The sequence below is a fragment of the Lethenteron reissneri genome, chromosome 7 (assembly GCF_015708825.2).
Source record: "Lethenteron reissneri isolate LAM-NWPU_2019-01 chromosome 7, ASM1570882v1, whole genome shotgun sequence".
Lineage (NCBI taxonomy): Eukaryota > Metazoa > Chordata > Hyperoartia > Petromyzontiformes > Petromyzontidae > Lethenteron > Lethenteron reissneri.
Window position 1 is genome coordinate 10584682 of NC_083785.1, and position 27815 is coordinate 10612496.

General features: G+C 48.0%; 1 protein-coding gene and 1 long non-coding RNA gene across 2 annotated transcripts in view; one reads left to right on the forward strand and one right to left on the reverse strand.

Annotated features, from left to right (window-relative positions):
- The window catches only part of LOC133357553 (uncharacterized), a 178006-nt gene that overhangs the window by 61141 nt on the left and 89050 nt on the right, over positions 1 to 27815 (reverse strand). The window lies entirely within an intron of this gene.
- On the forward strand, positions 526 to 27258 carry LOC133357536 (distal-less-like protein DLX-3). The gene is made up of 3 exons (XM_061575513.1): positions 526 to 1180; positions 10584 to 10768; positions 25581 to 27258. Exons 1-3 carry the CDS (start codon positions 658 to 660, stop codon positions 26073 to 26075), a joined length of 1203 nt encoding a protein of 400 aa, XP_061431497.1. The 5' UTR covers positions 526 to 657; the 3' UTR covers positions 26076 to 27258.

A 27815-nucleotide genomic window follows, 5' to 3' on the forward strand; every position in this document is an offset into this window, starting at 1 on the left:
GCAATACATTGCAGGGCTGCGCCTTTACCTATTCACCTTTTTAAAAAAAAAATAAGGGCCACTTATTGGGGGTAACTATGTGGGCTTGAGGTATTGTGTTTCCACGGGAGAAGCCCGAGATCGGCGGAGATAAGTCTCATCGCTGCGTGACGTCGTCTCACCCGGCCTCGCCTCGCCCTGCGCACAGCGCTGGGGCTGCTATATAGCCCGCGTACAAAGCGAGACCCCCCCCCCACCCCCCGTGGAGGGACATGACCCCCCAGTCAATCAGTCGGTGACTGCTGCTGCTGCTGGCCACCCTGGACTCCTGGCACCGTGGAACGAAGCGGCCAAACGAGCACAGGCGCAGCGCAGCGAGCGAAACGCCGGAGTCTTAGAGTTGTTATTGATTTAATTGTTGTTGTTGTAAGCGAAGTGTGATCTCTTCTTAATTTCTTAATTCACACTTCCCCCCCCCCCATCACCTCCTCAACACACAAGCCCGACCCCCACCCCTAACACCCCCCCCCCCACCACCATCACCACCCAACGCCCCCACCAGCCTAACACGCGTGCGTCACTCTGTTGATCAAACAACGCTGTCGGCAACTTGCGCCGTCACACGCTGGTCGCACACGCACGCGAGCGCGCTGCCTCTACTCCGAGCTCGGCGGGACTATGACGGGCGGCTTCGACCAGCAGCAGTTGCGGAACTTCCACGCCGCCGCCTCTTCCTCTTCTTTCCATGGCATGCACCCGCTGCACCAGCAGGAGCAGCAGCAGCACCTGCAGCAGCAGCGGCAGCAGCAGCAACAGCAGCTACAGCCCGAGAGCGCAGCGACTACGGGCGCTGGATTTTACGCATCAGCGCCGTACGCCGCTTACCAGCCATCCCCAGCCGCCTTCTACGGACCGCCACCTCCGCAGGGCCAGCCGGCAATCTACAGCGAAGGGAGCTACTTGAACCATAGCCACCACCACCACCAACACCACCAGCAGCAGCAGCAGCAGCAGCACGCGCACCATCATCAGCAGCAGCAGCAGCACCAACAACAACAGCAACAACAGCAGCAGCAGCTGAGTGCGTATTACGCGGCTGCCGAAGCACTGGATGCACCCTATGACGCCAAGGAGCACAACGACTACCCCGGGTATAACTCGACTGCCGGAGATGCGCAAGACGGCAAAGCTTTTGACAGAGGTAATTATCATCATCATCGTCGACATCATTTATCGTCGGTTTCCATTGCACGGTGATCCGTAAATGCGCTTGTGGTAGTGTCAACAACCCCCCATTCATATCCTCTGTGTTGTGTAACCTGTATTGTTTTGTTGATAAAAATATATATACTTTTGGGGGGAAACAAATAAGACATCATTATAGTCAGCTGCAGCAGAATCAACATAATCGGCAATAATGTCAACAACGTGGTGATCATCATCAACATAATCAGCGGAAGCGGCAATTTGATCACTGCCAGAAGTATCAGCGTCGGCATCATCAGCGACATCAACGTCGTGATCATCATCAGCAGTAGTATAATGAACAACATGATCAGGAGCACTATCATCAACATCACCAACAATTTTTTGATCATCAACATCGTTCTTCGTAATTGTCATCATCAGCTGCGCGTACATTGATATCCATTGTAATCACAGATGGATTTACTTTTGTATTCAAAATCGGACAATGTGTTTGGCTTGGGGAGCATTCATTCATTTATCATCACGTTACATTCGTCGTCATCAGCAGCAGCAGCAGCGCCTCGTAAATTGGAATATAACTATACATGGATTTTTGTTATTCGTTTGCTGAAAGTTATAGTGTTTGTAACTGGCTGGTTGGTATTAATACACTCATCATAGTTAACTTACTTTCACCACCAACATCATCATCCTCCTCCTGCACCATGGTATACAGTATAGCCATAAATATCTAAACTTTTTATGAGTATTATTAAATATTGCAGAATGGTTGTAACTGGCTGCTTAGCATACACTCACCACCATGAGTTGTATGGACTGGAAGCTGAACCTCTTTCGCACCGTACGTAGCCAACCGTGTTCATCGGAGGTGCAGAGAGTCAATTAACTTCATCATCATCAACAACAACGCACCATTACCATCATCGCTCTCAGCCATTCATTAGTATTGTTATTATTATGACTATCATCATTAACTGTAATCCACCAGGCAGGCTCCCCTTGAGAGACACCGACCCACCGAGGGTGTGTGAGGGTAGCCGGTCCCGACCTGCCTCTGTGTGGGGCTCATCTCTATGCTCGCAGCAACAACAGCGGCGGCTTTTGGCCGCTAATCCATCGAACAAAGACGGCGGCGGTCACCGCATCGCGCGCTTTCAGATGCGCTTCTGCGGCCGTCTGGAACGCTCTTCCTGCCCATATAAGGAAGCCACTGGAAGCTGTGAACTTTTAAGTCAACTAAATTGAAAACTCATTTCTTTAGAACTGCTTTTTTGCGTTTAGCTTGTCCCCCCCCCCCCACACACGCACCTCCGATTAGGCTACGTACGGCGCGAAAGAAGTTCAACACGAGGGTGAGCGAGCTACGGTAAATGCAAGAGCGTGCAGCAAATCGTTCTACCAAACTACCGAAATGCCATCGTCCTCCCTCCATTGAAATTTTTGTTGCTTTTTTTTTTAACCGACAAGAGTTTTTGGAAATAGTGTAGTTACACACATCATGTGTGTGGCCAGCTGTTCTCCCCCTCTCCCTGTCTCGCACATGCGAATGACGACAGAGGACGCCAAATCGAAAACACGCTCCCATCGCTCTGGGCATTCGCCCCAAACATTTTTTAGAAGTCGTTGGCGATTGAGACTTCGGCGCGGGTTGACGCCAAGAATCGCACGGAATGGAACATCGGCCAAAGAAATGTGAAGGAGGGTCTCAGTGATTTTTAAATAACAATAATAATGTAACACGTAGGCTTTTGCGAGCAATGATATAATAAAGGAACCCGGTTACACGAGTTCCTTACCCCACCTCCACCCGACACAGCCTTTGAGTAAGTTTTTTTTAGTAAGGTTTATCACGTAAACAAAACGTGCAAATTAGTTACTGCATCAGCACACCGGTGTTCAAAATAAGAAAGATCTGTTCATGTTAATAGGAACCATTTATTAAACCCTTCTCGCCAATGCGACGTCTTTATAACCTTTACGCACAACTTCAAATGAATATTCAACAGCAACAATGAACCATTGAACACATTTGTCAATACAACTCTGTTGTCTTAAAAATAAGTATATATGTGCCGACGTTTCGGGCAATGTCCCTTCTTAATAGCAGTTGTTGATAATTATAATCGTTAGAGACTATTATCAACTATTCAGATCATCGTCACTGGTGTTGGCCGTGAGCGAGAATCGAACTCGGGTATTCGGGTTTGTAGTGCAGCGCGCTAAACCGCTACACAGGGTAAACAAAGACAAAGATCCCCCGTATAGCCCGTAACAGACTGTTGGGGCAAGTGCTGGTAGCGAGCGCATATAAACGCCGCACGGCACACGAGGGGGTGGGTGGCCAGCACCACGCCCGACCTCCTTTGCCTCCCCGCACCAGATACTCATTTGAGGCTGAGTTGACCTAGGGGAGGCCCATAACCGGCTCAGATAATCGTCACCGGTGTTGGCCGTGAGAGGGAATCGAACTCGGGCCGCCGGGTTCGTAGCGCAGCGCGCTAAACGCTACACCTACCGCTCCCTAAAGGTTAAGACAAAAATCCCCCGTATAGCCTGGACAAACTGTAGGGGCAAGTGCTGTTAGCGAGCACCTATGAAGGCCGGAACAGTACACGAGGGGGTGGGTGGCCAGCACCACGCCCGATCGCCTTTGTTTCTCCAGTGGCGATGTTTACACATCGCACCGGGTACTCATTTGAGGCCGAGTCGACCTAGGGGAGGCGCAGCACCGGTTCAGATAGTCGTCCCCGGTGTTGGCCGTGAGCGGGAATCGAACCCGGGTCGCCGGGTTCGTAGCGCTAACCGCTCCCTAAGGGGTAAACAGACACACGTGCACGCACACTGCGCCACGCGGGTGCTTTGTTATTTGACAAACGCGATGGGTATCAATAATTTAACTCCGAGCTGTTCTCCGAAGTGTTTTCGGGCTTGTACCGCGTGGTGTTCTACACGGTGTCTGACGTTTAGTTCCACGGTGCTGGGAGAGAGAGGGGGGGAGGACACGTGGAAGAGTGGTGATTAAGCCACGTGATAGAACCCGGCTACATAGATGCATTTGAATCTTCAACTCGACAACTGCTGCTACTTTTAATGTATCCAGTTCTTTTTTAAAATAAATATATATTTTTTATAATAATAACAGCGTGTTTATATAACCTCGTGAATAAAATTTCAGGAGGGTCGTCCAACTGGATTGCCTAGTCATTTTCTGTTCAATCTGACATGGTGTCGTAAGTTCATGTTGCATATAAATACTTTCATATTTAATTAATCTTATTCTGGAAGTTGCTATAATTACAACAATTTAGAGCATTTAATCAATCCGCTACCGGATCAAGGCTTCCCCATGCAAGTGTGGGCGGTGGTGTTTGTTTGACCATACTTCACCACCGTCACCAATGTCAGCCATGACCTGGGATCGAACTCAAGTGCGCTAACCACTGCGCCACCGCTCCTCAAAAGGAGGGCTGAGCATAATGTAATTTATCATAAGCGATGTTGTTGCAATTACATTTAATTTATTTGATCAGGGAAGTCAACTACATTATCGAATATTTTGACGTTTCATTATTTCACTTAACTGCGTTTCCAAACCACAAATATGTAATTAATGTCACTTTCACATTGGCTTAAGTACTTAAAGGAATTATGTTAACGTAATTAACTGCACATATACAACATTCCGCATTATTATATAGGTACGTAGACCCATAAAAATAAACGTACGTTTACATATGACGCCACGTTACATATCGTTAACGCGTAATATACATATTCCGTTTTAGAATTTAGCAAAATTTCGTAGAATCATAGCGAAACGCTTGGTTTAAGAAGTCACATCCCCGAATTGTTTATCTAAGGACTGCCGGGACTCAAGACTCACTCGCAGGAGAGTCCTACATTGGCACGTTTAGGCCAATTCCCGAATCAATGTACGTATAGTGTAATTAATTTTACGTATTTTACAACACGTTGGACGCACCAACGCTGATTAAAAAAACATAACTGCTCCACCGTATTAGCCTGATTATATCCATTTTTGTTTTTAAAAAATCCGGATAGGAAGACGCACCCCCAACTGTTGCTTTAAATTACGGATCAAATGTGCGCCTTATAATCTGGAGAATACTGAATCACGATCATCGGCGCATACAAATGTACCCAGTTGTCCTTGCTGCTAAATGCATTGCACACACACAACACACACACAACGCACGTACATTATACGCGTTCATAAGCGGCACATCTCAAAAGCAAGATCCCTCTGCATAGCCGTGCAGACTGTGGGCGCGAGTGCTGTTAGCGAGCACCTATTAAGGCAGGCCGTCGTGGCCTACGACGGGGGTGGTGGCGTTATGGTGTGGCCAGCACCACGCACGGCCCGGGTGCCATCGTCTCAAGAACTCGGCTGTGCCGTTTGCAACGCACCATTTTGCCAGGTGCTCGTTTAATGCTGAGTCAACCTAGGGGGAGAGTGGTGGTGGTCGGGTGAATGGAACTCGGCTCTACCGGATTAGTAACGTGGTTTTACGGGCTGCGCGCAGCTGAACTCGTTAATGCTGGGCAGCTGAACTCGTTAATGCACATCGCAGAAGCTTCGCGCACAACAACAACAACTACAATAACATCAATGAACTAAGATTCGTAACTTTTGCTCCACGGAGATTGATTCGTTTCACGCCAAGTCGTCCCATTTGCTTGGCTACCACTCCGCCACTGTTCTTGTTGGCTACGTACGGTGCGAAAGAAGTTCAACGTACGTGCATACAATAACACGGTTGGCTACGTACGGTGCGAAAGAGGTTCAACGTAGTGCATATCCTTGGCGCGTCCTGCCCACGTGCCCAGTTTGATTGATGCCTTTAACCGGAGTGCGCTTTCAAATGCGTTTCTAGTTTTGTTGTTGTTGTCATTCCAAAATAATTCATATCCTTTGGTTCTTTCGGTAAAGTCACGTAGAAAAAAACTAAAACTCACGACGTTTCGATCGCAACACAATCGCTCGTCATCTGGCGCCTGATGACGAGCGAAAGAACCAAAGAATATATGTTCCAAAAGAGTTTGCGTCTTCTCTCCATGCTCCATTGTCGCACTCTCTACCGGTTTTTCTTTCGTGAGAGTAGCGACCGCGCACGTGCAAGGGTGGCGTGCTGACAGCACCACGTCTGCATTGCCACTTTACATCACCATACCGCGTGTGTACTGTGTGTGTGTGTACTGTGTGTGTACTGTGTGTGTGTACTGTGTGTGTGTGTGTACTGTGTGTGTGTGTATTGTGTGTATGTGTGTGTGTACTGTGTGTGTACTGTGTGTGTGTACTGTGTGTGTGTACTGTGTGTGTGTACTGTGTGTATTGTGTATGTGTGTGTGTACTGTGTGTGTACTGTGTATGTGTGTGTACTGTGTGTGTGTACTGTGTGTACTGTGTATGTACTGTGTACTGTGTATGTACTGTGTATGTGTGTGTATACTGTGTGTGTGTACTGTGTATGTGTGTACTGTGTGTGTGTACTGTGTATGTGTGTGTACTGTGTATGTGTGTGTGTACTGTGTGTGTGTACTGTGTGTGTATGTACTGTGTGTGTACTGTGTATGTGTGTGTGTACTGTGTATGTGTGTACTGTCTGTGTACTGTGTATGTGTGTGTACTGTGTATGTGTGTGTACTGTGTATGTGTACTGTGTGTGTACTGTGTGTGTGTGTACTGTGTGTGTTTACTGTGTATGTGTGTGTGTACTGTGTATGTGTGTGTGTACTGTGTGTGTTTACTGTGTATGTGTGTACTATGTATGTGTGTACTGTGTGTATGTGTACTGTGTGTGTTTACTGTGTATGTGTGTGTGTACTGTGTATGTGTGTGTGTGTACTGTGTGTGTGTTTACTGTGCGTGTGTGTGTGTACTGTGTGTGTGTTTACTGTGTATGTGTGTGTGTACTGTGTATGTGTGTGTACTGTGTATGTGTGTACTGTGTGTGTGTGTACTGTGTGTGTACTGTGTGTGTGTACTGTGTGTGTACTGTGTGTGTACTGTGTGTGTGTACTGTGTATGTGTGTGTACTGTGTATGTACTGTGTATGTGTGTGTTTACTGTGTGTGTACTGTGTGTGTACTGTGAAAGGTGTGTGTACTGTGTGTGTACTGTGTATGTGTGTGTACTGTGTGTGTACTGTGTATGTGTGTGTATTGTGTGTGTACTGTGTATGTGTGTGTGTACTGTGTGTGTGTACTGTGTATGTGTGTGTGTACTGTGTATGTGTGTACTGTGTATGTGTGTGTGTACTGTGTATGTGTTTACTGTGTATGTGTGTGTGTACTGTGTGTGTGTATTGCGTATATGTGTGTATTGTGTATGTGTGTGTACTGTGTATGTGTGTGTGTGTACTGTGTTTGTGTGTGTGCACTGTGTATGTGTGTGTGTACTGTATGTGTGTGTGTACTGTGTACGTATGTACCTTGTGTGTGTACTGTATGTGTGTGTACTGTGTGTGTACTGTGTATGTATGTACTGTGTATGTGTGTACTGTGTATGTGTGTGTAATGTGTATGTGTGTGTGTGTACTGTGTATGTGTGTGTGTACTGTGTGTGTACTGTGTGTGTGTGTACTGTGTGTGTATGTGTGTGTGTACTGTGTATGTGTGTGTATGTGTGTGTACTGTGTATGTGTGTGTTTACTGTGTATGTGTGTGTGTGTACTGTATATGCGTGTACTTTGTATGTGTGTGTGTACTTTGTATGTGTGTGTGTACTGTGTATGTGTGTACTGCGTATGTGTGTGTGTGTACTGTGTATGTGTGTACTGTGTATGTGTGTACTGTGTGTGTGTACTGTGTATGTGTGTGTACTGTGGGGAGCGGTGGTGCGGCGGTTAGCGCGCTGCGCCACAAACCCGGCGACCCGAGTTCGAATCTCGCTCACGGCCAACACCAGTGGCGATTATATTATCTGAACCGGTCCCGGGCCTCCCCTAGGTCGACTCAGCCTCAAATGAGTACCCGGTGCGGTGTGTTAACATCGACCACTGGGGAGACAAAGGCGGCCGGGCGTGGTTGCTGGCCATCCACCCTCTCAGTGCGCCGTGCCGGCCTTCATAGGTGCTGCTCGCTAACAGCTCTTGCCCCCAACAGTCTGTTAGAGGCTATCCGGGGGCTCTTTGTCTTTGTTCATACAAAACACAAGCACTCAAGACAAACACTCGACGCATGCGTCAGTAGCGCTTGCGCTAAAGACGATGAAATACGACCTAAATAGCCGACGTTTCGGGCAATGGCCCTTCTTCACAGCAGGCCCATTTCCCGAAACGACGCATTTTATTGTCCTACGACAACGACCTTCGTGTCGCACGTATTTATCCTGAGCACAACTAGGCAGCCCTGCTTTAGCCTCTCTCATAGCACGCGAACACATTGCGCGTGTACACAATGAGCGTGTACACACGGCACGCGTATACATTGTACGCGTACGCATGACACGCGTATACATTGCACGCGTACGCATGGCACGCGTATACATTGCACGCGTACGCATGGCACGCATACACGTTGTCACAAAGTTCAGGTAGGAAACAAGGTAGAGAGAGGCCAGCCAGCCACGGGAGCAAGCGGAGTTTAGGAAAGGTTTCTCTACACATATGGGCGACGTTTCAGGAAATGACCCTTCTCCATAGCTGGTTCATTTCCCGAAATGTCACGTGTCATGTTTATATATGTTCCGTGCTGTGTATATACGGTGTGTGTGCTACGATTCGAGGAATTGTCATTAATTATTGAAGCGTCAGTGCGCAGAACGTCACTTATTGTACGCTTAAAATATTTTACATGTGTGTGTGTGTGTAACGTTTCGGGGAATTAACCTTATTCATAGCAGGACAATACAAAGTAAAATAGACGACGTTTCGAGCAATGACCCTCCTTCAAATGTAGGGTCATTGGTCAAAACGTGGCCTATTCCATTGTGTATCCTCCACAGGGTTTCCTCCCCCCCCCCCCCCCCCCGTTTTACGTCGTTTTGCAAATGCGTCACTGCTTTATGATTAACACCACGACCCCATTAACGTCGCTTCAACCGACCCCCTCCCCAACACTTAACGTCGCTGACAACATCGTCCGTCTGTCCGTCCTCGTCTCGTGTATCCGTCGCCTCAGCCTTCGTCACCACCACCACCACTACCACCACCACTACCACCACCACTACCATCACCACTACCACCACTACCACCACCACTACCACTGCCACCACTACCACCACCACCACTACTACCACCACTACCACCACCAGCACTATCACCACTACCACCACTACCACCACCCTCTAGATCGGTGGTCTTTTAACCGCGGGGGGGGGGTGCGAGGTGCCCTTTCTGGGGGGTGCGAGACATGGGCAAAAAAATGTTTCTTTCAGAAGGTAAATGATCGAAAACACAAATTAAGCACGGACGCGGAAGCACAACTTACTTAGTTGCATCAGACCATCAGACCCGTGTGAGTATTAACATTATTACATTTGTTGACGATTGAAAACTAAAGGTGTGCAAAGCTGCAGTCAAAGTTCAGGACCACTGCTGTGCACGAACTACAGGTTGTGCGTTGCGCATCGAGAAATGCACGTCCTGTAGAGCACAATGTATAATGTACGTACATTCACGTGTTTTGGTGATTCGGCAAAACAATTGCTCTGGTTTGCTGTGCGTCGTTTCGGTAGTCATCGTCGTCGTCGTCGCACCCTTTCAGGAACGCATCCCCGAAGTCAACCGGCCTACCGCTGTATCTCTTGCTTGACTGACTCATCTTGTTTCGGGTCGAGTGTCGGGGCATTTGCACGCGCAGCACAGCGCTCATACCCCTGCAAATCGCTTTGATTTAACGTCGTTTCGATATGCGTCGAACGCCGCGCCTTGCAGCAACGCATCCCCGACGTAAACCTTCTTCCCATCCCCTACAACATGAATGCACCAACAATGGCCATGTGTCTTCTTGGTTCTTTCGGTAAAGTCACGTAGAAGGGAAGTAACAAAATAATAAAAATAAAACATAACAAAATAATTCTCACGACGTTTCGGCCGCAACGCAAGCAGCCGTCCTCAGGTGAAGACGGCTGCTTGCGTTGCGGCCGAAACGTCGTGAGAATTATTTTGTTATGTTTTAATTTTTATTATTTTGTCACTTCCCTTCTACGTGACTTTACCGAAAGAACCAAGAAGATGAATCCCTGCAGTCACGAAAGCTTTAAATCGAAATTTTATTATGTTTAATTTGTATTATTTTATTATTTCCCTTCTACGTGACTTTACCGAAAGAACCAAGAAGATGAATCCCTGCAGTCACGAAAGCTTTAAATCTAAATTCAATGGCCATGTGGCTGAACATTGACTCCACCGTGCGCGCGTCTTGACCGTCAGATAAGGACGACTCCGAGCCGGAGGCGCGCCTCGTGAACGGCAAGCCCAAGAAAGTGCGCAAGCCCCGAACGATCTACTCGAGTTTCCAGCTCGCAGCCCTGCAGAGGCGCTTCGAAAGGACTCAGTACCTCGCCCTGCCCGAGCGAGCCGAGCTTGCGGCCTCTCTGGGACTCACCCAGACACAGGTAAGCCTCCCTCCACCACCCCCACCCACCCCCCCCATCGTCGCCACCCTCCTCCCGGCCCTCTCTCCTCCCCGGGGCGCATGCTTAGGCAGGGAGTGGATGGATGAGTTGGAGTGGAAGTGGGGTGGGTGGAGGGTTGGTGGTGTGGGTTGGTGTGGGGAGTGGGGGATGGTGTGAGTGGGGTGGATTGGGGTGGTGAGTGGGGGGTGGTGTGGGTGGGGTGGTGGGTGGGGTGGTGAGTGGGGGATGGTGTGAGTGGGGTGGATTGGGGTGGTGAGTGGGGGGTGTGTGGGTGGGGTGGTGAGTGGGGGGTGGTGTGGGTTGGTGTTGTGAGTGGGGGTGGTGTAAGTGGTGTGGGTTGGTGTGGTGAGTGGAGCTGGTGTGGGTGCGGTGGTGAGTGGGGGTGGTGTGAGTTGGTGTTGTGAGTGGGGGTGGTGTAAGTGGTGTGGGTTGGTGTTGTGAGTGGGGATGGTGTGGGTGGGTGTGGTGAGTGGGGCTGGTGTGGGTGGGTGGTGAGTGGGGGATGGTGTGAGTGGTGTGGGTTGGTGTGGTGAGTGGGGCTGGTGTGGGTGGTGTGGGTTGGTGTGGTGAGTGGAGCTGGTGTGGGTGGTGTGGTGAGTGGGGGATGGTGTAGGTGCGGTGGTGAGTGCGGGCGAGCGGTAGTATAGTGGTTAGCGTGCTGTGCTACGAACTCGGTCGACCCAAGTTCGATTCCCGATCACAGACGATGATCTGAACCGGTGCTGGGCCTCCCCTAGGTCGACTAAGCCTCAAATCAGTACCCTGTGCGGAGTGTAAAAATCGACATTGGGGAGACAAAGGCGACCAGGCGTGGTGCTGGCAACCCACCCCCTCGTGTGCCATTTCGGTCTTCAAATGTGCTATTCGCTAACAGCACTTGCCCCAACAGCCTGTTCAGACTATACGGGGGATCTTTGTCTTTGTGGTGAGAGGAGACGAGGGTCAAACGTGGGTTTGGGGTGGTGTCAGATAGTGGTGAGGTGGTGGTGCTGTTGGCGGTGGTGGTTGAGGTGGTGGTAGTGCTGCGTTGAAGTGATTGTTGTTTTGGTGGTGGTGGTGGTGGTGTTGTTTTCTACAATTGTGGTAGAAGTGATAGTTGTGGTAGTGTTGTGATGATGACGATGGTGGTAGTGGCGTATTTGCTGTGGTTGTGATGGTGGTGGTGCTGGTGGTGGTAGTGGCGATGCTTGTGATTGTCGTGCTTGTGGTAGTGAAGCTGCTGATGATTGTTGCGGTAGTGGTGGTGGTAGCGGTTGTGACAGCGGTGGTGGTGGTGATAGTCGTGGTGGTAGCGGTGGTGACAGCGGTGGTGGTGGTGATAGTCGTGGTGGTAGCGGTGGTGACAGCGGTGGTGGTGGTGGTGATAGTCGTGGTGGTAGCGGTTGTGACAGCGGTGGTGGTGGTGGTGATAGTCGTGGTGGTAGCGGTTGTGACAGCGGTGGTGGTGGTGGTGATAGTCGTGTTGGTAGCGGTTGTGACAGCGGTGGTGGTGGTGGTGATAGTCGTGGTGGTAGCAGTTGTGACAGCGGTGGTGATGGTGGTGATAGTCGTGGTGGTAGCGGTGGTGACAGCGGCGGTGGTGGTGGTGATAGTCGTGGTGGTAGCGGTGGTGACAGCGGTGGTGGTGGTGGTGATAGTCGTGGTGGTAGCGGTTGTGACAGCGGTGGTGGTGGTGATAGTCGTGTTGGTAGCGGTTGTGACAGTGGTGGTGGTGGTGGTGGTGATAGTCGTGGTGGTAGCAGTTGTGACAGCGGTGGTGGTGGTGGTGATAGTCGTGGTGGTAGGGGTTTGTGACAGCGGTGGTGGTGGTGATAGTCGTGGTGGTAGCAGTTGTGACAGCGGTGGTGGTGGTGGTGATAGTTGTGGTGGTAGGGGTTGTGACAGCGGTGGTGGTGGTGATAGTCGTGGTGGTAGCAGTTGTGACAGCGGTGGTGGTGGTGATAGTCGTGCTGGTAGGGGTTGTGACAGCGGTGGTGGTGGTGATAGTCGTGGTGGTAGCAGTTGTGACAGCGGTGGTGGTGGTGATACTCGTGGTGGTAGGGGTTGTGACAGCAGTGGTGGTGGTGATAGTCGTGGTGGTAGCGGTGGTGACAGCGGTGGTGGTGGTGGTGATAGTCGTGGTGCTAGTAATTAACAAACAACACGCGGACACGTGTTTAAAAAATATTCAGCCTTAGTGCATTATGCAAAAAACATCAACAGTTCCTGCAGAACTGCATTGAGGCTTTACCGTCGTACGTAGGTCACCCTCAACATACATTTATACAAATTCAATTATCCGTCGGTCACGATTCCTCAAGGGCCACAATGCAGTTCGTGGTGAACTGTTGATGGTTTTTCGCACAATGTACAGAAGCCGAGTTTCAATGTGTACACGTCCCCCTCTGTGCGTCATGTGTATACGTACGTTGTGATTCTGTAGTAATGATGATGTCGATGATGAGTTTTCTCGTCACTTAAATATTTTGATTGGTGTTAGTAAATGATGTCGGTGCTGGCAGTGGTGGTAGTGGTGATGTTGGACATGGTGGAGGGGGTGGGGAGCGTCGGTGGTAAAAGTGCAGTGGTGGTGATCAAATATATGTATTTTATAACTGGAAGTCCGAACGTCCTATGGATGTGACCATCCATCGGCCCCTCCAGCCAGCCAGGAACCCAGCCAGCCAGCAAAACTTTTTCTCTCATATCGTATGATGAGCGCATTAGCGGTGGTTAGGTGTGAGTGATCAAATATATTTATTTTATAACTGAAAGCCCGAACGTCCCGTGGACGTGACCATCCGTCCATCCCTCCCTCCAGCCAGCCGGCCAGGAACCCAGTCAGCCAGCCAAGCAAAACTTTTTTTATCACGTAGTATGATGAGTGCATTAACGGACACTTAACCGAGCCACCGAATGTGGAAGCCGCGATACTTCCCGTGGCTAAGAGGCTAAGAGCCAAGTAATTAACCCCCCCCTTGCTGCTAATAATCAGTAGCAGTCTGGCACTATACACATATCCACAACACGGCAAGGTCTACCAACTTCCATTCGTGCGCTGCCCTCGTATGTGCACGGGATATCACTTAAGGGGTTCGCAAGCGATAATGGTTTCTCGCTGTTCGTTTATCCCAATGAAACATTGCCGGCTGACTTTCCATACAATTACGCGGGCAACAATGAAATGACAACATTCACGTGAACAACAATCGTAGAACATATCAACATCACGACATCGATTTGACGTGTCAACGTGAACGACGGTGTTATTGTCCGTTTCAACAGCACCGACAACAATGTGCCACGCCAGTGACGTCGGCGTGAATATCGTCAACATGCACGTGCATTCATTCAGAGCGGTTGCTTTGCCACCCACGAGATGGAGTGGCGAAATCAGTCTTTGTGCAAGTGCTCAGTGGAGTATTGCATTGCCAGTTTAACACGGGGGCTTTCGCGAACAATATCATCCGAATTGGCCACGTTCTGTTTACGTGACAATCCTTACTAGTTGGCTGTGTTCGGGTGGTGGCGCGGTTTTAACGACACATTTATATATTTACGCGATCTAACCCAAAAAACCTCTATTATGATGTATTGCCAGGATTGCGAGAGGTTGGGTGGGAGATCTTCATCCAGCAGTGTATGTACACGTATGTTGAACGTCCTTCTCACCGTGATAATTGGAGGCGCGTGGGGGGGGGGGGAAGGACAAAAAAACCTCACCATGGCTGATGATGATGTAGTCGCATTTGCAAATACACGATGATGATGATGATGATGAACAGAAATGTGTCATTCCACTGCTGGATGAAGGCCTCCCCACGCCGTGTCGGTCATGATGCGCTCTTGTTTAAACCACATCTCATCACCTTGGTCAACGCGGGGCTTTGCCGGAGAAAGGTTGGGCCCAACGCCGGTTCTGACATCACTCCTCACTCACGTTAGTCGTGACCGGGAACTGAACCCACGTGCCCTGCATCGTCGCGCAGTGCGCAATCCACCACGTCACGAATTCTACGACAGTGCACCATACATTTATATATAATCATCCGCTCGGTCTGCCCTCTCTAATTGAATTGTGTAAGGCCTCCATAATAGGGGTATTTTGGGTTAGATCGCGATCTAACCCAAAAGACCTCTATTATGGATGATATTGGTCGCGAAAGCCGTCGTGTTAAACTGTGTAAGGCCCATTACTCGAAATGTACAAGACTACACACAGGATGGGAGTGTGGCCTAGCGGCAGCGCGTATCGTTGCGCAGGTTCGCGGTTCGATTTCCAGCAGCCGTCCTGGTCAATACTCGCGCCTGGATTAAAACACGTGATACAGTCCTATGACGTCAACGTTCTGCTGACGTCATTCACAAAAGCACGCCATTTTGTTGTGCTGGCGTCTTCGTCCGAATTTGGCAATTAGTTAAAGCATTTACACCATTGGAACGTCATTTGCCAATGGTGTAAATGCTTACCCCGAGCTCTCATACTCTGATGGTGCATTGTCTTTGAGTTGTGCGCCTTTTGGCGTCATCTAGTCCAACACCATGTGAGACTAGGCTCTAAGGAAAGCTGTCTCGAGTGTGGACCAATCAACTTCAAGGACAGTGCACATTATCAGAGTTATGTTTTTTGTTTGCATTATGAGTGCAGGTATTGTGGTCTATGCAAACATGACTCCTTGTAAAAAAAGGTATCATTTTTGTTGCCAGATAAAAGGGTAAAAAAACAATTATCATGCTTCAACGTGTGAAGTTTAAGCTGAAATAATAATTGTTTTTGGTCAGTCAGCCATCCAGATAAATGTTTTCCTCAGCAGCTTACGTTCAAGTGACCAAACCCCGAACCGGTTTTGCCTACTCTAAGTCTCATCAGCAGGGCCGTGGCCTGCTCAAACAAAAAGGGGCCATCATGTTTCAGAAGCTTATAAATATTTCAACCTCCTAATCCACCGCAAAGTTCAACGTGAAAGGGAATCTCTGGGGCAGCAGTAGCTCTGTAATACCCACTTCCGTGGGTCATTCAGTTTTCCCACTCCTTTGCGAGGGTTTCCTACGTGCCATGACGCCAGTAGCACGATCGGAAGCCAATTCATGAAAACATTACCACAAATATATAACGTCTACATATATATATATATATTTGCGTGTACATGTATAAATAAAAGAAACCCATCATCACTAAGCAACAACACACCTCACTATTTTAAACATCTCAAAATGTTCTCGGCTGGGTTAGAACATTCGTGTCTTGAGGGCATTTGTATTCAGTATTTATATATATTTTAAAAAAAGATCACACCCTAAGGCTGGTCGCGGTGGAACATCTCAATTCAATGAGCTGAATGGAGAGCACAGACTCTCCCAACTTGACTCAGATCTTCAGCTCGGCTAATCCTGTGGAATTACAGAGGCTCATGGTAAGCTGGAACGCGCCGAACGCCAATAACATATCCATCAGTATCACGGTGACCATCATCATGATGATCATCATCATCATCGCTATTATCAGCCACGTGTCTATCCACTGCTGGATGAAAGCCTCCCAATGTACATACATCAAGCGGAAGAAACGTGAGAGTGAGAAGGATCTATTGTATTTGAGACTTTACCGAAAGAACCAAGAAGAAGGTGAGGTGATATCCCGTTGAGGCTATTCAGACTCTTTCTCAATCTTGATTTGAAGCTTTCGTGACTGCAGGAATCCATACGCTCTGGTTCTTTCGGTAAAGTCACGTGGGTAGAAGCTAATACATGAGATACTACTGGACATCTGTGCAAATACTGGACATCTGTGAAAAAATTAGCTCCATTCGTCATCGGACTTCGCCAGGATAAATGAAGATGCTGATTCTAAAAAAATTAACCCGTAAAAACAAAGTTTTTCACTATAAATCCTTTATATGCGTGGCATCGGTTTTATTTTATTATTCATTTCTGTTTTTCTTGAGTAAGAATTTCATTTTTAGCACATTGGTATTTTAAATTAAATATGACATTTTTTTTCCTAAAAAGTGGAAAATTTTTGAAAAAAAATTTTCACGAAAATAAATTGTCACGCACAATGAGTCTGTGTGCAAAATGTCAGCTCGATTGGAGCACGGGAAGTAGGTTAAAAAACGACCGAAAGATTTGCACGGTCGTAAGCGCGCAAGCAAGCAAGCAAGTGAACTTAATATAAAGGATTTAAAAAGACGAAGTCTGTATTTACACCGTATCTCAACGTTAATATGCAATGTCTCTTTAGCCTCTCGGCCGAACGCTGCACTTTCAGGGTAACGTGAACCATCATCAATGATGGTTAAATGGACTAACGCTATTCCGGCTTTTTCCCTCTTCAGTTTCATCAGCAGTCATACCTGTGGCTTCAAGAATGTATTTACGAACGACCAAAAAAATGTCCCGTTGAAACGCAACTGGTTGTACAAAAACTACCGGAATGTACTGTAAATTAAATTATATATTTAACAGCTACATGCAATGCGCATTACTATTCGTAATGTATATTGGTCAGAGCACTGTAATTTGAAGTGCACATTCATGTGTTTAAATATATAATAAAAACAAAGATCCCCCGTATAGCACGAACAGACTGTCGGGGCAAGTGCTGCTAGTGAGCACATATGAAGGGGCGACACACGAGGGGGTGAGTGGCCAGCATCACGCCCGACTGCCTTTGTCTCCCCAGTGGCGATGTTTACACACCGCACCAGGTACTCACTTGAGGCTGAGTCGACCTAGGGGAGGCCCAGGTACCGGTTCAGATAATCGTCGCAGGTGTTGGCCGTGAACGGGAATCGAACTCGGGGTCGCCGGGTTTCGTAGCGCAGCGCGCTAACCACTACTACTGTTATTATTTTCAATTTATTTTTTATTTACAAGTGTAATTTTTTACTATTTTTATTGTGGGTTTTTTGCTTTTATTATTTTCAATTTATTATTATTTTACTTTTATTATTTTGATTTTTTTTTCTATCTACAGTGACTTTACCGAAAGAACCAATAATACACTACCCTCCCGTCAATATAAAATCACACACACACACGCGCGCGCGCGCGGGTACACACTCGGTCGGGTTGAGGTTTGTACAGCTTAACCCGGTCGCATAGGCGTTGTCGCTATACCGGGGCAGTTGCGCCGAGTTCAAGCCGGAGTGTTCCGGCTGTAGGGACTCGAGAACGGGTGATGAATTACTTTGAGAGACAGGGAGAGGAACGTTTCTAAGGGTAATGACATCGCTCAAATCGTGGGAAAAAAATTACTGATTTTTGGCTTGGGCAGAAGACGTCACTTGTAAGTCGGGATGATGGACGATGGTCAAGAATAATAACGGAGTGGCAGCCGAGGGATGGAACCGCATCGCGAGAGAGTTAGCCGACGTGATGGAGCATAGAGATCAGTCCGTATGGAGGTGCTGGGTGGATCGTTAACGTCGCAGGGCCGTGAGAGAGTGGCGGTGGCTGACGGAGGCCTTCATCCAGCAGTGGAACGACCATGGCTGCTGTTTGTGTTTAGTTTGTTGTCCTTTCCCCGCACCTCCGATGAACACGGTTGGCTACTTACGCGTGCGAAAGAAGTTCCACGAACAGAAATGGCTGATGATGATGGTGGTGGTGGTGATGGGTAATCATTTACAGTCATTTGTCAGTGCAAATCATTTTGCTTGAATGGTTAATACGACTTAGTTTCCAAATGTAATACGACGTAGTTTACCATATTTAATGTAAGTCATTTAGGAAGGCCGAAGTAATTATATAATAATGATACATAATTAAATAAAATCAGCGGCTGTATAAGGTTTGCAATTATTTAATTCGTTTTACAAAAACGGTTATTTGCGAGCCTGGGATGTAACAATTCACCCGGTATGAATTGATTTCATTGCTCCGTCTCCCTCTGATGCGTTCCATTCCTTGGGTATCACGTTATTATTCTGGACCATCGGCTAGCATCTCTCCCTTCTATGATCGTGAATTATTGTTACGAAGAAAATGTGTTTTTTTATGATACATACAGTGTACCATACACAAGCAAGACACACAAAGACAAAGATTCCCCGTATAGCCTTAACAGACTGTTGGGGCAAGTGCTGTTGGCGAAAACCAATGAAAGCCCGTACGGCACGCGAGTGGGTGGCCAGCACCACACATGTCCGGGCCGCCTTTGTCTCCCCAGTGCCGATGTTTTATACACCGCACCCAACCCAGGCACTCAGTTAAAGCTGAGTCGATATGAGCGAAGATAATTATCGTCACTGGGTGTTCGCCGGGAATCGAACTCGGGTCGCCTGGTTCGTAGCGCAACACGGTAACCACTACACTACCGCTACCATTATAGGGCACAAACAGACAAAGATCTCCCGTATAGCCTTAGCAGACTGTTGGGGCAAGTGCTGTTAGCGAGCACCTATGAAGGTCGGCATGGCATGCGAGGGGGTGGGTGGCCAGCACCACGCCCGGTCGCCTTTGTCTCCATAGTGGCGATGTTTTTACACACTGCACCAGGTACTTATTTGAGGCTGAGTTGACCTAGGGGAGGCCTAGAATCGGTTCAGATAATGATCACTGGCGTTGGCCGTGAGCGGGAATCGAACCCGAGTCGCCAGATTGGTAGCGCAGCGCACTAACCGCTACACTACCGCTCCCCAGATAGAGCACACGACACACGCACACGTGAATCTCTAGATCCCACTGCTCGCGATGTTGGCGAATATTTCCTCTGCGTCCGATTTTTTTTTCCTTTTCTCGCGGAAGCGCGAAGACACCCGAATAAAAATCGGACACTAATTAACACAGCGATTAAACCAGCAATTAATTACACACGGGACAATTCGCCAAGTCGATCAAATGTCGGCCGTGAACCCGCGTACAAATGGGTTCCAAAAACTACCACTCGGGTGTCGAGTAAGATTTTTTTGTTGTTTGAAAATGTATGCATACATCAAACGTCGCGCATTCAGGACTGTAATTCATTAGGGGACGATATTAATTAGTGCGCTTCCATTCGGGACACGAACGATGTCCTTTTAGTGTGTTTTTTAATGGAAGACGGATTCGTTTTTTTTCATAATCGAGTCAATTATATTGTCTTGTGGAATACGTTCATGCGTATATACTGTATCGTATTATATAATACACGCACACACGCAATTCCCAACGAACACCTGGTGAGAGGTGGCGGAGATTTGGCGAGAGGTCTTCATTCAGCAGTGGGTTGACCATGGCTGCTGATGTGTATTTGCTAACGCTAACGCAAATGCGTGATGAGTATAATTGCGATCATTGGCAATCCTTTTGTCAATCCACTGCTGGATGAAGGCCGCCCCCATTGTCCAACTGTCCCGCACGGACTACGGACCGATTTAAAAAGGGTGTTAAACAAGTGGTTTAATAAAGTGTGTAGTTTTAAAGTCAAGGGTGCATCGTATATCGCATTTAACATGCCATCCCACGCGATGCACGAAGAGACGGATACATGGTGTTAACGAATCCAACATACGAAGGATCTTGATAGATGAGTGAAAGATGTGTTATTGTGTGTATATATACTGGCTGAATGTCCACCAGTGGCGTGTACACGCGGGGACACGGGCAGCAGTAGATTAATGGGTTTGTACTCGATGGGGTGGTAGACGTAGCTGTGTTGGTAGAAAAATGTCGAGTACTCGACAGAGAGTCCCATTCAAGTACACCTATGCAGTATAAGTACGGCTATATATTGTCAACAAAACTACTAAACATTTTAATTTGACCAGGTGAGGCTCAGAAGCGACATGGTTATCACAAATGACAGCTCAACGAAGTGGGCTTATCTTCTTGGTTCTTTCGGTAAAGTCACGTAGAAGGGAAGTAATAAAATAATAAAAATATAACGTAATAAAATAAATGAAACCATTTAGACGCTGTCTTTCCGACAGACCTGTTCTTCACCTGAGGACGGCTGCTTGCGTTGTGGCCGAAACGTCGTGAGAATTATTGTATTATGTTTTATTTTTATTATTTTATTATTTCCCTTCTACGTGACTTTACCGAAAGAACCAAGAAGATCAATCCCGGCAGTCACGAAAGCTTTAAATCTAGAAGTGGGCTTAGAGTGTGGAAATTTACAGCAGACAAATGCTCTAAACGCGTGTTTATAAAAACGTGGAGGGAAAACTCACAGGACCCGGAGAAAAATCCACACGATCACGGGGAGAGAGAGAGAGAGAGACGCGCAAACTATAAAAAATACAGCAGGCGTCAGGGTCAGGATCGAAACCACGACCTCCTGTAGACCAGGCGAGGTAGTTAACATCTCCTCGCCACCGTGGCGCCTCCGTTGTATATACAAGCGTCGTCTTTATGATCTAAGATCGCATAGAACGGACCATTACAAACACACACAAAGCTAAAGATCCCCCCGTGTAACCTTATAAACTGTTGGGGCAAGTACTGTTAGCGAGCACCTATTAAGGGCCGAACTGCGCGCGAATGGGGTTTTGTTTGTCGCCTTTGTCTTCCTCAGTGTGCTGCGTTGACCCACCGCACACCAAGTACACATTTAAGGCTGAGTAGACCTAGAGGAGGCCTAGCGCAGGCTCAAGATTTAATCTTGCCACTGATGTGAGCCACGGCCTAAATATGAAATCGTGGTTTTCAAAATCTGTTGTTGTTGTTGTCGTCGGTATAGACCAGGGGTCGGAAACCGAAATAACAACAAGAGCCATTTTTTGTTCTTTGAATTCGGTCAAAATTGAAAACGCATACGTTGATATATTTCAAGAGTCGCAAATGCTGCAATGTGAATGCGAGACGCTGGCACTTAACAGACAACGGTCACGGAGCCGCTCGCGGCTGACTCCCTGTGACTATTAGACGACCACTCGACTACAATTTGTGGTAAATTGCCAGAACGCTCTCTCTCTCTCGCTCTCTCTTCACGAAAACGTGCATCAGGAGTCATCGCCGTTGACTTTACGCACGCGTTTGGCAATACACGTCAAAGCTGTCAGCCTCAAATGGTATATAAAGTATGGGTTTTGGGTCAGGTTTGATTGATTGCTGCAGATGGATAGGCTGGTGTTAGTATAATTACCAATTGATACGCGGAACATGGCCCCAGAGCTTAGAACGTCACGCTACGAATGATTACAGCCACCACCACCACCACACATCGGCCCCACGTCGACAGGCACATATATTTAGACGCGCTACTTTTAGAATGCAATGTTTTGCTATCGGCTGTGAGTTTGCATATTGTATATAGAGAAACCGAGGGCAGTGCTTAAGCTACACACCACACGCATCTTCTTGGTTCTTTCGGTAAAGTCGCGTGACTTTACCGAAAGAACCAAGAAGATGAATCCCTGCAGTCACGAAAGCTTTACATCGAAATACCGCACGTATGTATACACGCAACATACGAATGGGAGCGGTGGCGCAGCGGTTAGCGCATTACGGCTGACATCAATGCGGCTTGAGGAGGGCCTTCATCTGGCAGCAGTGGATTGACAAAGAGCTGAAACGTTACTGGAACGTTTATAAAACGTACGGTAATTACACACGTACGTAAATAGTTAACTACTACCTCACATAAATATATATGTATATAGGCCTGCTGTGTGTATGTGTGTATATACATACGCACAACATAACTGGCTGCAATATTATAACACGTTTTATATTCCTTAAACTTAACCATATTATTTTATTTCGATTTAAAGCTTCCGTGACTGCAGGGATTCATCTTCTTGGTTCTTTCGGTAAAGTCACACCTGAGGACGGCTGCTTGCGTTGTGGCCGAAACGTCGTGAGAATTATTTTATTATGTTTTATTTTTATTATTTTATTACTTCCCTTCTACGTGACTTTATCCAAAGGAAACCAAGAAGACATTATTTTACATGACCTTTTACAAATCCGTTGTTGGATGAAGGCCTCCTCACGCGACCTCGGCCATGGGGGGGGGGGTTGTTTGACCATACTTCACCGCGCTGGTCAATGCGGAATTCGTGAGGTCTTTGGCGGGGGCAGGAGGAGGGGGGAGTTCAGACACCTCCCGACCAGTTCAGACGCAGCTCGCCACTGATGGTAGCCGGGAATGGAACTCATGCGGCCGTGAGCATGCTGCAGTTGCGCTAACCACGGCGCCACTCTGTGATATGTGTCCTACAAGAATAAAAATAATGATAAAAATCGTGCTGGCATTAGGACCCACACTCCATTCGCATACACGCACAAAGACAAAGATCCCCCGTATAGCCTTAGCAGACTGTTGGGGCAAGTGCTGTTAGCGAGTTGCACCTATGAAGGCCGGACACAGACAAAGCGGTTGGTGGGGGAGGGGGGGGGGCTGATCAGCACCACGCCCGGCCGCCTTTGTCTCCCCACTTAGCGTACCACGTACTCATTTGAGATTGAGTCGACCTCGGGAGAGTTCCAGGACCGGTTCAGAATAATCGACACTGACGTTGTACGTGAGTGGGAATCGAACTCGGGGGGCCGGGTTTCGTCAAGCTAACCGCTGCACCACCGCTCCCCCACTCACACACACACACGAGTGTATATATATACACACACAGCGTAAACAGAGTTCACGCGCTAACAGAGAAATAGCTACCACTGTCGCTTAATGCACAATGGATCCTTGTTCAGCGCACGCGTAAAGCACAGCTACAGTACAGCTCTTCACGCTGGCACGTGGAGCGAAACGTCAGACATCGTATCGAACAGCGGGCGTTGCAACCCGCAAATACATTGGTGGGGGGTGGGGCTATATCCTACAGCACAACATAGTGGTACAACAGCAATCTGTTCTCTATATATTGTAGGTGAAATGATGTTGACTTTCGATATAATTTACTGGTGTGTTCATTGAATGACAGTTTTTGTTGTTGTATTCCAATGTTGGTAAATATCGATGGGATTTTGTATATGCCAATGTACGTGCCCCTTACACAGCGAATGTGCGAGATCATTGTTTATGTATGGACGGTAATCTACTTTTAAATGTAGTAAATTCATTATGGAATTGGTTAATAGTGATGGGCAATAGATATATATACGCACATACATAAACAGACACATCTTAGCACGTAAATAAGCTGGCGCAAATACACACACACACAAATACACACATATACAAGCACGCACGCACGCACATATATATATACATACACACACAGGCACAAACATACACAAACACGCGTACACACAACTCACATACTCACAACACGCAAATCATATACAAGGGTCGGTGCCGTCATCACAGCGATTGTGCCAGGTTAGGTGCACAGACACGCTCATACACACAAGATTAAGAGCCCCCGGATAGCCTCTAACAGACTGTTGGGGCAAGTACTGTTAGCGAGTAGCACTTACAAAGGCCCAATTAGTACAATATACACGCGTACTCATAAACACACACATACGTCCGTGCTTTATTATATATACTGTATTTTTGCTACGTTTCAAATACTTCTAGCTGTTAATACAATTGTTGTGTGGTAACGTTTTAAATCGTATCAATGGTTTACAGCTCTTTATATATATATATGATCATTATGGCTGTACCACGGGGTTTTAAATAATACAAAATTGCCGAGGCAATTAAATACTTTATTTCTGGGACACTAGTTTTCCCCAGGGGTGTACTTAACTCCGCGACTGGGGTACCAATCAATCCGACATCAGTGCCACACTCCGCGATGTCGAAACGCAGCGAGGACGATTGCGCCGAACCCCTGAACGCTCGCACGTGGCACCGTGGTGGTGGTGCATCGTGAGTACAGCTCCTCGAGATGAGTCGATTGCCGCATCGCCGACCATCAACAGACTAAACGTGACTGCATCACGGGCATTATGCGAGAGCCGGGGTACTATGGTAGCCCGGGGTACCGCCATGAGGTTAATGTACACAAACACGCATTGGATATTGCGAGCCTCTACCTGTGTTATGGTAATGTCGCGTTACGATAACGATGACAACAATGCCATTCGTTTTAGCCAACCGTACCTCATTGAGTTCATTCTCAAGCCCCTTCTGCAGTAAGGTCCATGCGATGCGATGTTTGGGAAATTGTTTTTTTTTTAATAAGGCGCTTATGATAAGCCACTTCGTTGAGCTATTAATATTTGTGGCCAGGGCGCATCCAAAGAAGATCTATACTGTATAGCTCAGTGAGCCTTACCTGGCAAAATAATGATAAAAAATGTGTTTAGTTTAGTTCGCTTGAGTGTGTAGAGAACTGAGAGAGAGGTGGAGAAACTTGATGTCGCATACGAGGAGATACCAATCACAAGTTCGCACAGCCGGGTTCGCGAGCCCGCTTGCTCGACTCGGAACTCGTGGCCACCTCGCAGCACGGCTGGACGGGTGGGTGGGTTTGGGAGTTCCATAGATCTCCACGTGATCCACCAACTTTTACCTCCAAAACGCAGGATCGCAACGATGGCGATGATCATAATGAGGATGGTGATGAAGATGATAATGACGATGACTGGAGTGATGACGATGGCTATGATGATGATGAGAACTCACGATGATGAATCCAGCGGATGACGTGTGTGTGTGTCGAACTTCTTTCGCACCGTACGTGTCCAACCATGCTCATCGGAGGTGTGGGAGAAGGACCATCGACATGATGGTCCACGTCGAGGGTAACATTGATAACCATGGCCAATATGATGATGATGGTGATGATGATCACGACGACGACGACGATGATGATGATGACGACTATCACGACGACGTACCCAGAGTGCGCATTCCATCAACGAGCATCTGCGCGCGCGTCTCATCATCGTCGCTCTGACATCCCCCCTCCTCCCCATCTCGCAGGTCAAGATCTGGTTCCAAAACCGGCGCTCCAAGTTCAAGCGCCTCGTCAAGAGCGGCGAACTCGGCTCGGAGCACAGCCCCGGAGCCAGCGACTCCATGACCTGCGACTCGCCTCCCTCGCCGGCCCCCTGGCCCGACGCGATCCCGCACGGAGCCCCCGCTCCACCGGGACACCCAACCGGGGGTCTCCAGGCCCCGTCGACGACGCTCCTCGGCCTGCGCACCCCGTCGCCGACGCGCGCGCACCACGACGCGCCGCTGATGCAAGTCCACGTGGCGCCGTCGTCGACTCCGACGACATCTTCCACGTCGTCGTTGTCGTCATCGTCGTCGTCATCGTCGTCAGTCGTCGTCGTCCTCTTCGTCGACGTACCAGCCGTGGTACCGGCCGCCCCACGACTCGAGCTTTGCTCCTCCGTACCTTCGACTGTCGTCGTCGCGGCCATGCAGCCCCTGTGCGGTGGAGCCGCAGTCAGCGCCGGGGTCATTTATTGATCCGACACTGATCGACGTCGATGTCGATGATGATGATGGATCAATACCGATCGATGTTGAGCCATTCTAATCTTCATCGGTATCACTGTCAAGTGCCCTGTTCAGTACTACTACCGCATCACTATCATCAATTTAAACAGCCACGATTACTCCGCTGCTGGATGAAGATATCGCCATCAATCACGGTCCATTGCTGCGACGGTGCAAGCAACAATGCGTGCATCTCCCGCGGCAGCACCTGCAACGCGGGTCGATATTCGTCACTCCGTCTCCTGCGACACCGCGCGTGCTAGTGGACGTTGACTGCCTGCCAAAACAGACGATGCTCCAAGAAGAGGAAACGTAGAGAGATCGCCCTCGTTACAAACAAATCTTGAGGCCACAATTTTTTTGCGATGCATGGGCCGAAAATGCACGTCTCTTACGAATTAAAAAAAAGGTCCTAATATGTCGTAAACACAGCGACTTCGTTGGCGATTTCACCCATGGTTGTGGTTACTGTGCACAGTAAACACTAGCAAACAAAAAACGGACGAGAAAAAAACACGATATCGTCAACAACGAGTAATCGTCTTCCTATACATTCAAGTTGGTGTGTGTGTGTGTGTGAATGTGCGTGAGTGCACCTAGCCTGGCACAACTGCTGTGGTGATGTCAGTATCACGGCAGCAGCTGTTGTTGAGTGCCTTATCAATGAATATATATCCTGTATATATATACACACAGAGGCCAGTAATTAAATATATTGTACATAAAATTTGCGACGGTTATAAGGAAGGGTTAATGACTATAAGATTATATCCAAGGGTATATATAAAAACTACGATCTCGTATACACCATTTGCGTGTGTGTGTGTAATCGCGTAGTGTAACCTATGTTGATTGATTAATGTTCTCGAAGGCTCTAGAGAGTGTGCAGGAGACAATGGCTCACACGTCTGTGGCGTGCGTGAGTGTGTATCGAACTGTTGATGTTGTTGGTGGTGCATGTTTGGAATGAAGTTATTTTTTCATAGCCGGTAGGGAGAATCAAAGATGCAAATATTTATAAGCCATTTGTTTATCTTCGTTGTGTAACTGTTTTTTTTTCCACTCGTAAAAGCTTGCTGTGTGCCTACAATCAATGCCGTGATTTCATAGACACCACTTTTAACCAAGTTAAATAAATCAAAACCAACCTCTGGATCTCAAAGTCATTCTCTTTTTTTGTGAGTCCATCGCCCCAGCGAGCGATCTTCATCGTGAACACTAAACCCAGCACGTTTTTTTTGTTTCAAACGGACAAACTCTGGACTGGTTTCGCCCTTCTTGAGACTCATCAGCAAGCGTCAGACGTGCTAAACAAATACTTTCGGATTACCGAATCGTTATTGGGACTCTGCTGATGAGACCCAGAAGGGCAAAGCCAGTGCGCGTTATCAACAAATACCGCTGGTTGGCGGGTGAAGTTACGTCTCAGAAAGGCCAATAGGCGGATGGACTGAATCAACGATTATATGTTCTGCGGCGGAGTTACGCAAAGTATCCTTGTGTACATGTATTTATTTTTCTATCCATAATGCTCCACTCACAGCTTGCTGAGTACAGTTAGCCGGTCGTCAGCTAATCGCGCTGCAAGGAGGTAGAAGAGGGCGGTGGGGTGGGGGGTGACTTTCTCCTCCCTCTTTCTCTCTCCTGAGATCCCCTCGAGTGGAGGGAGCTTCTGTCAGCAGTGGCGTGACCGGCGGTTGCAGGGCCTGC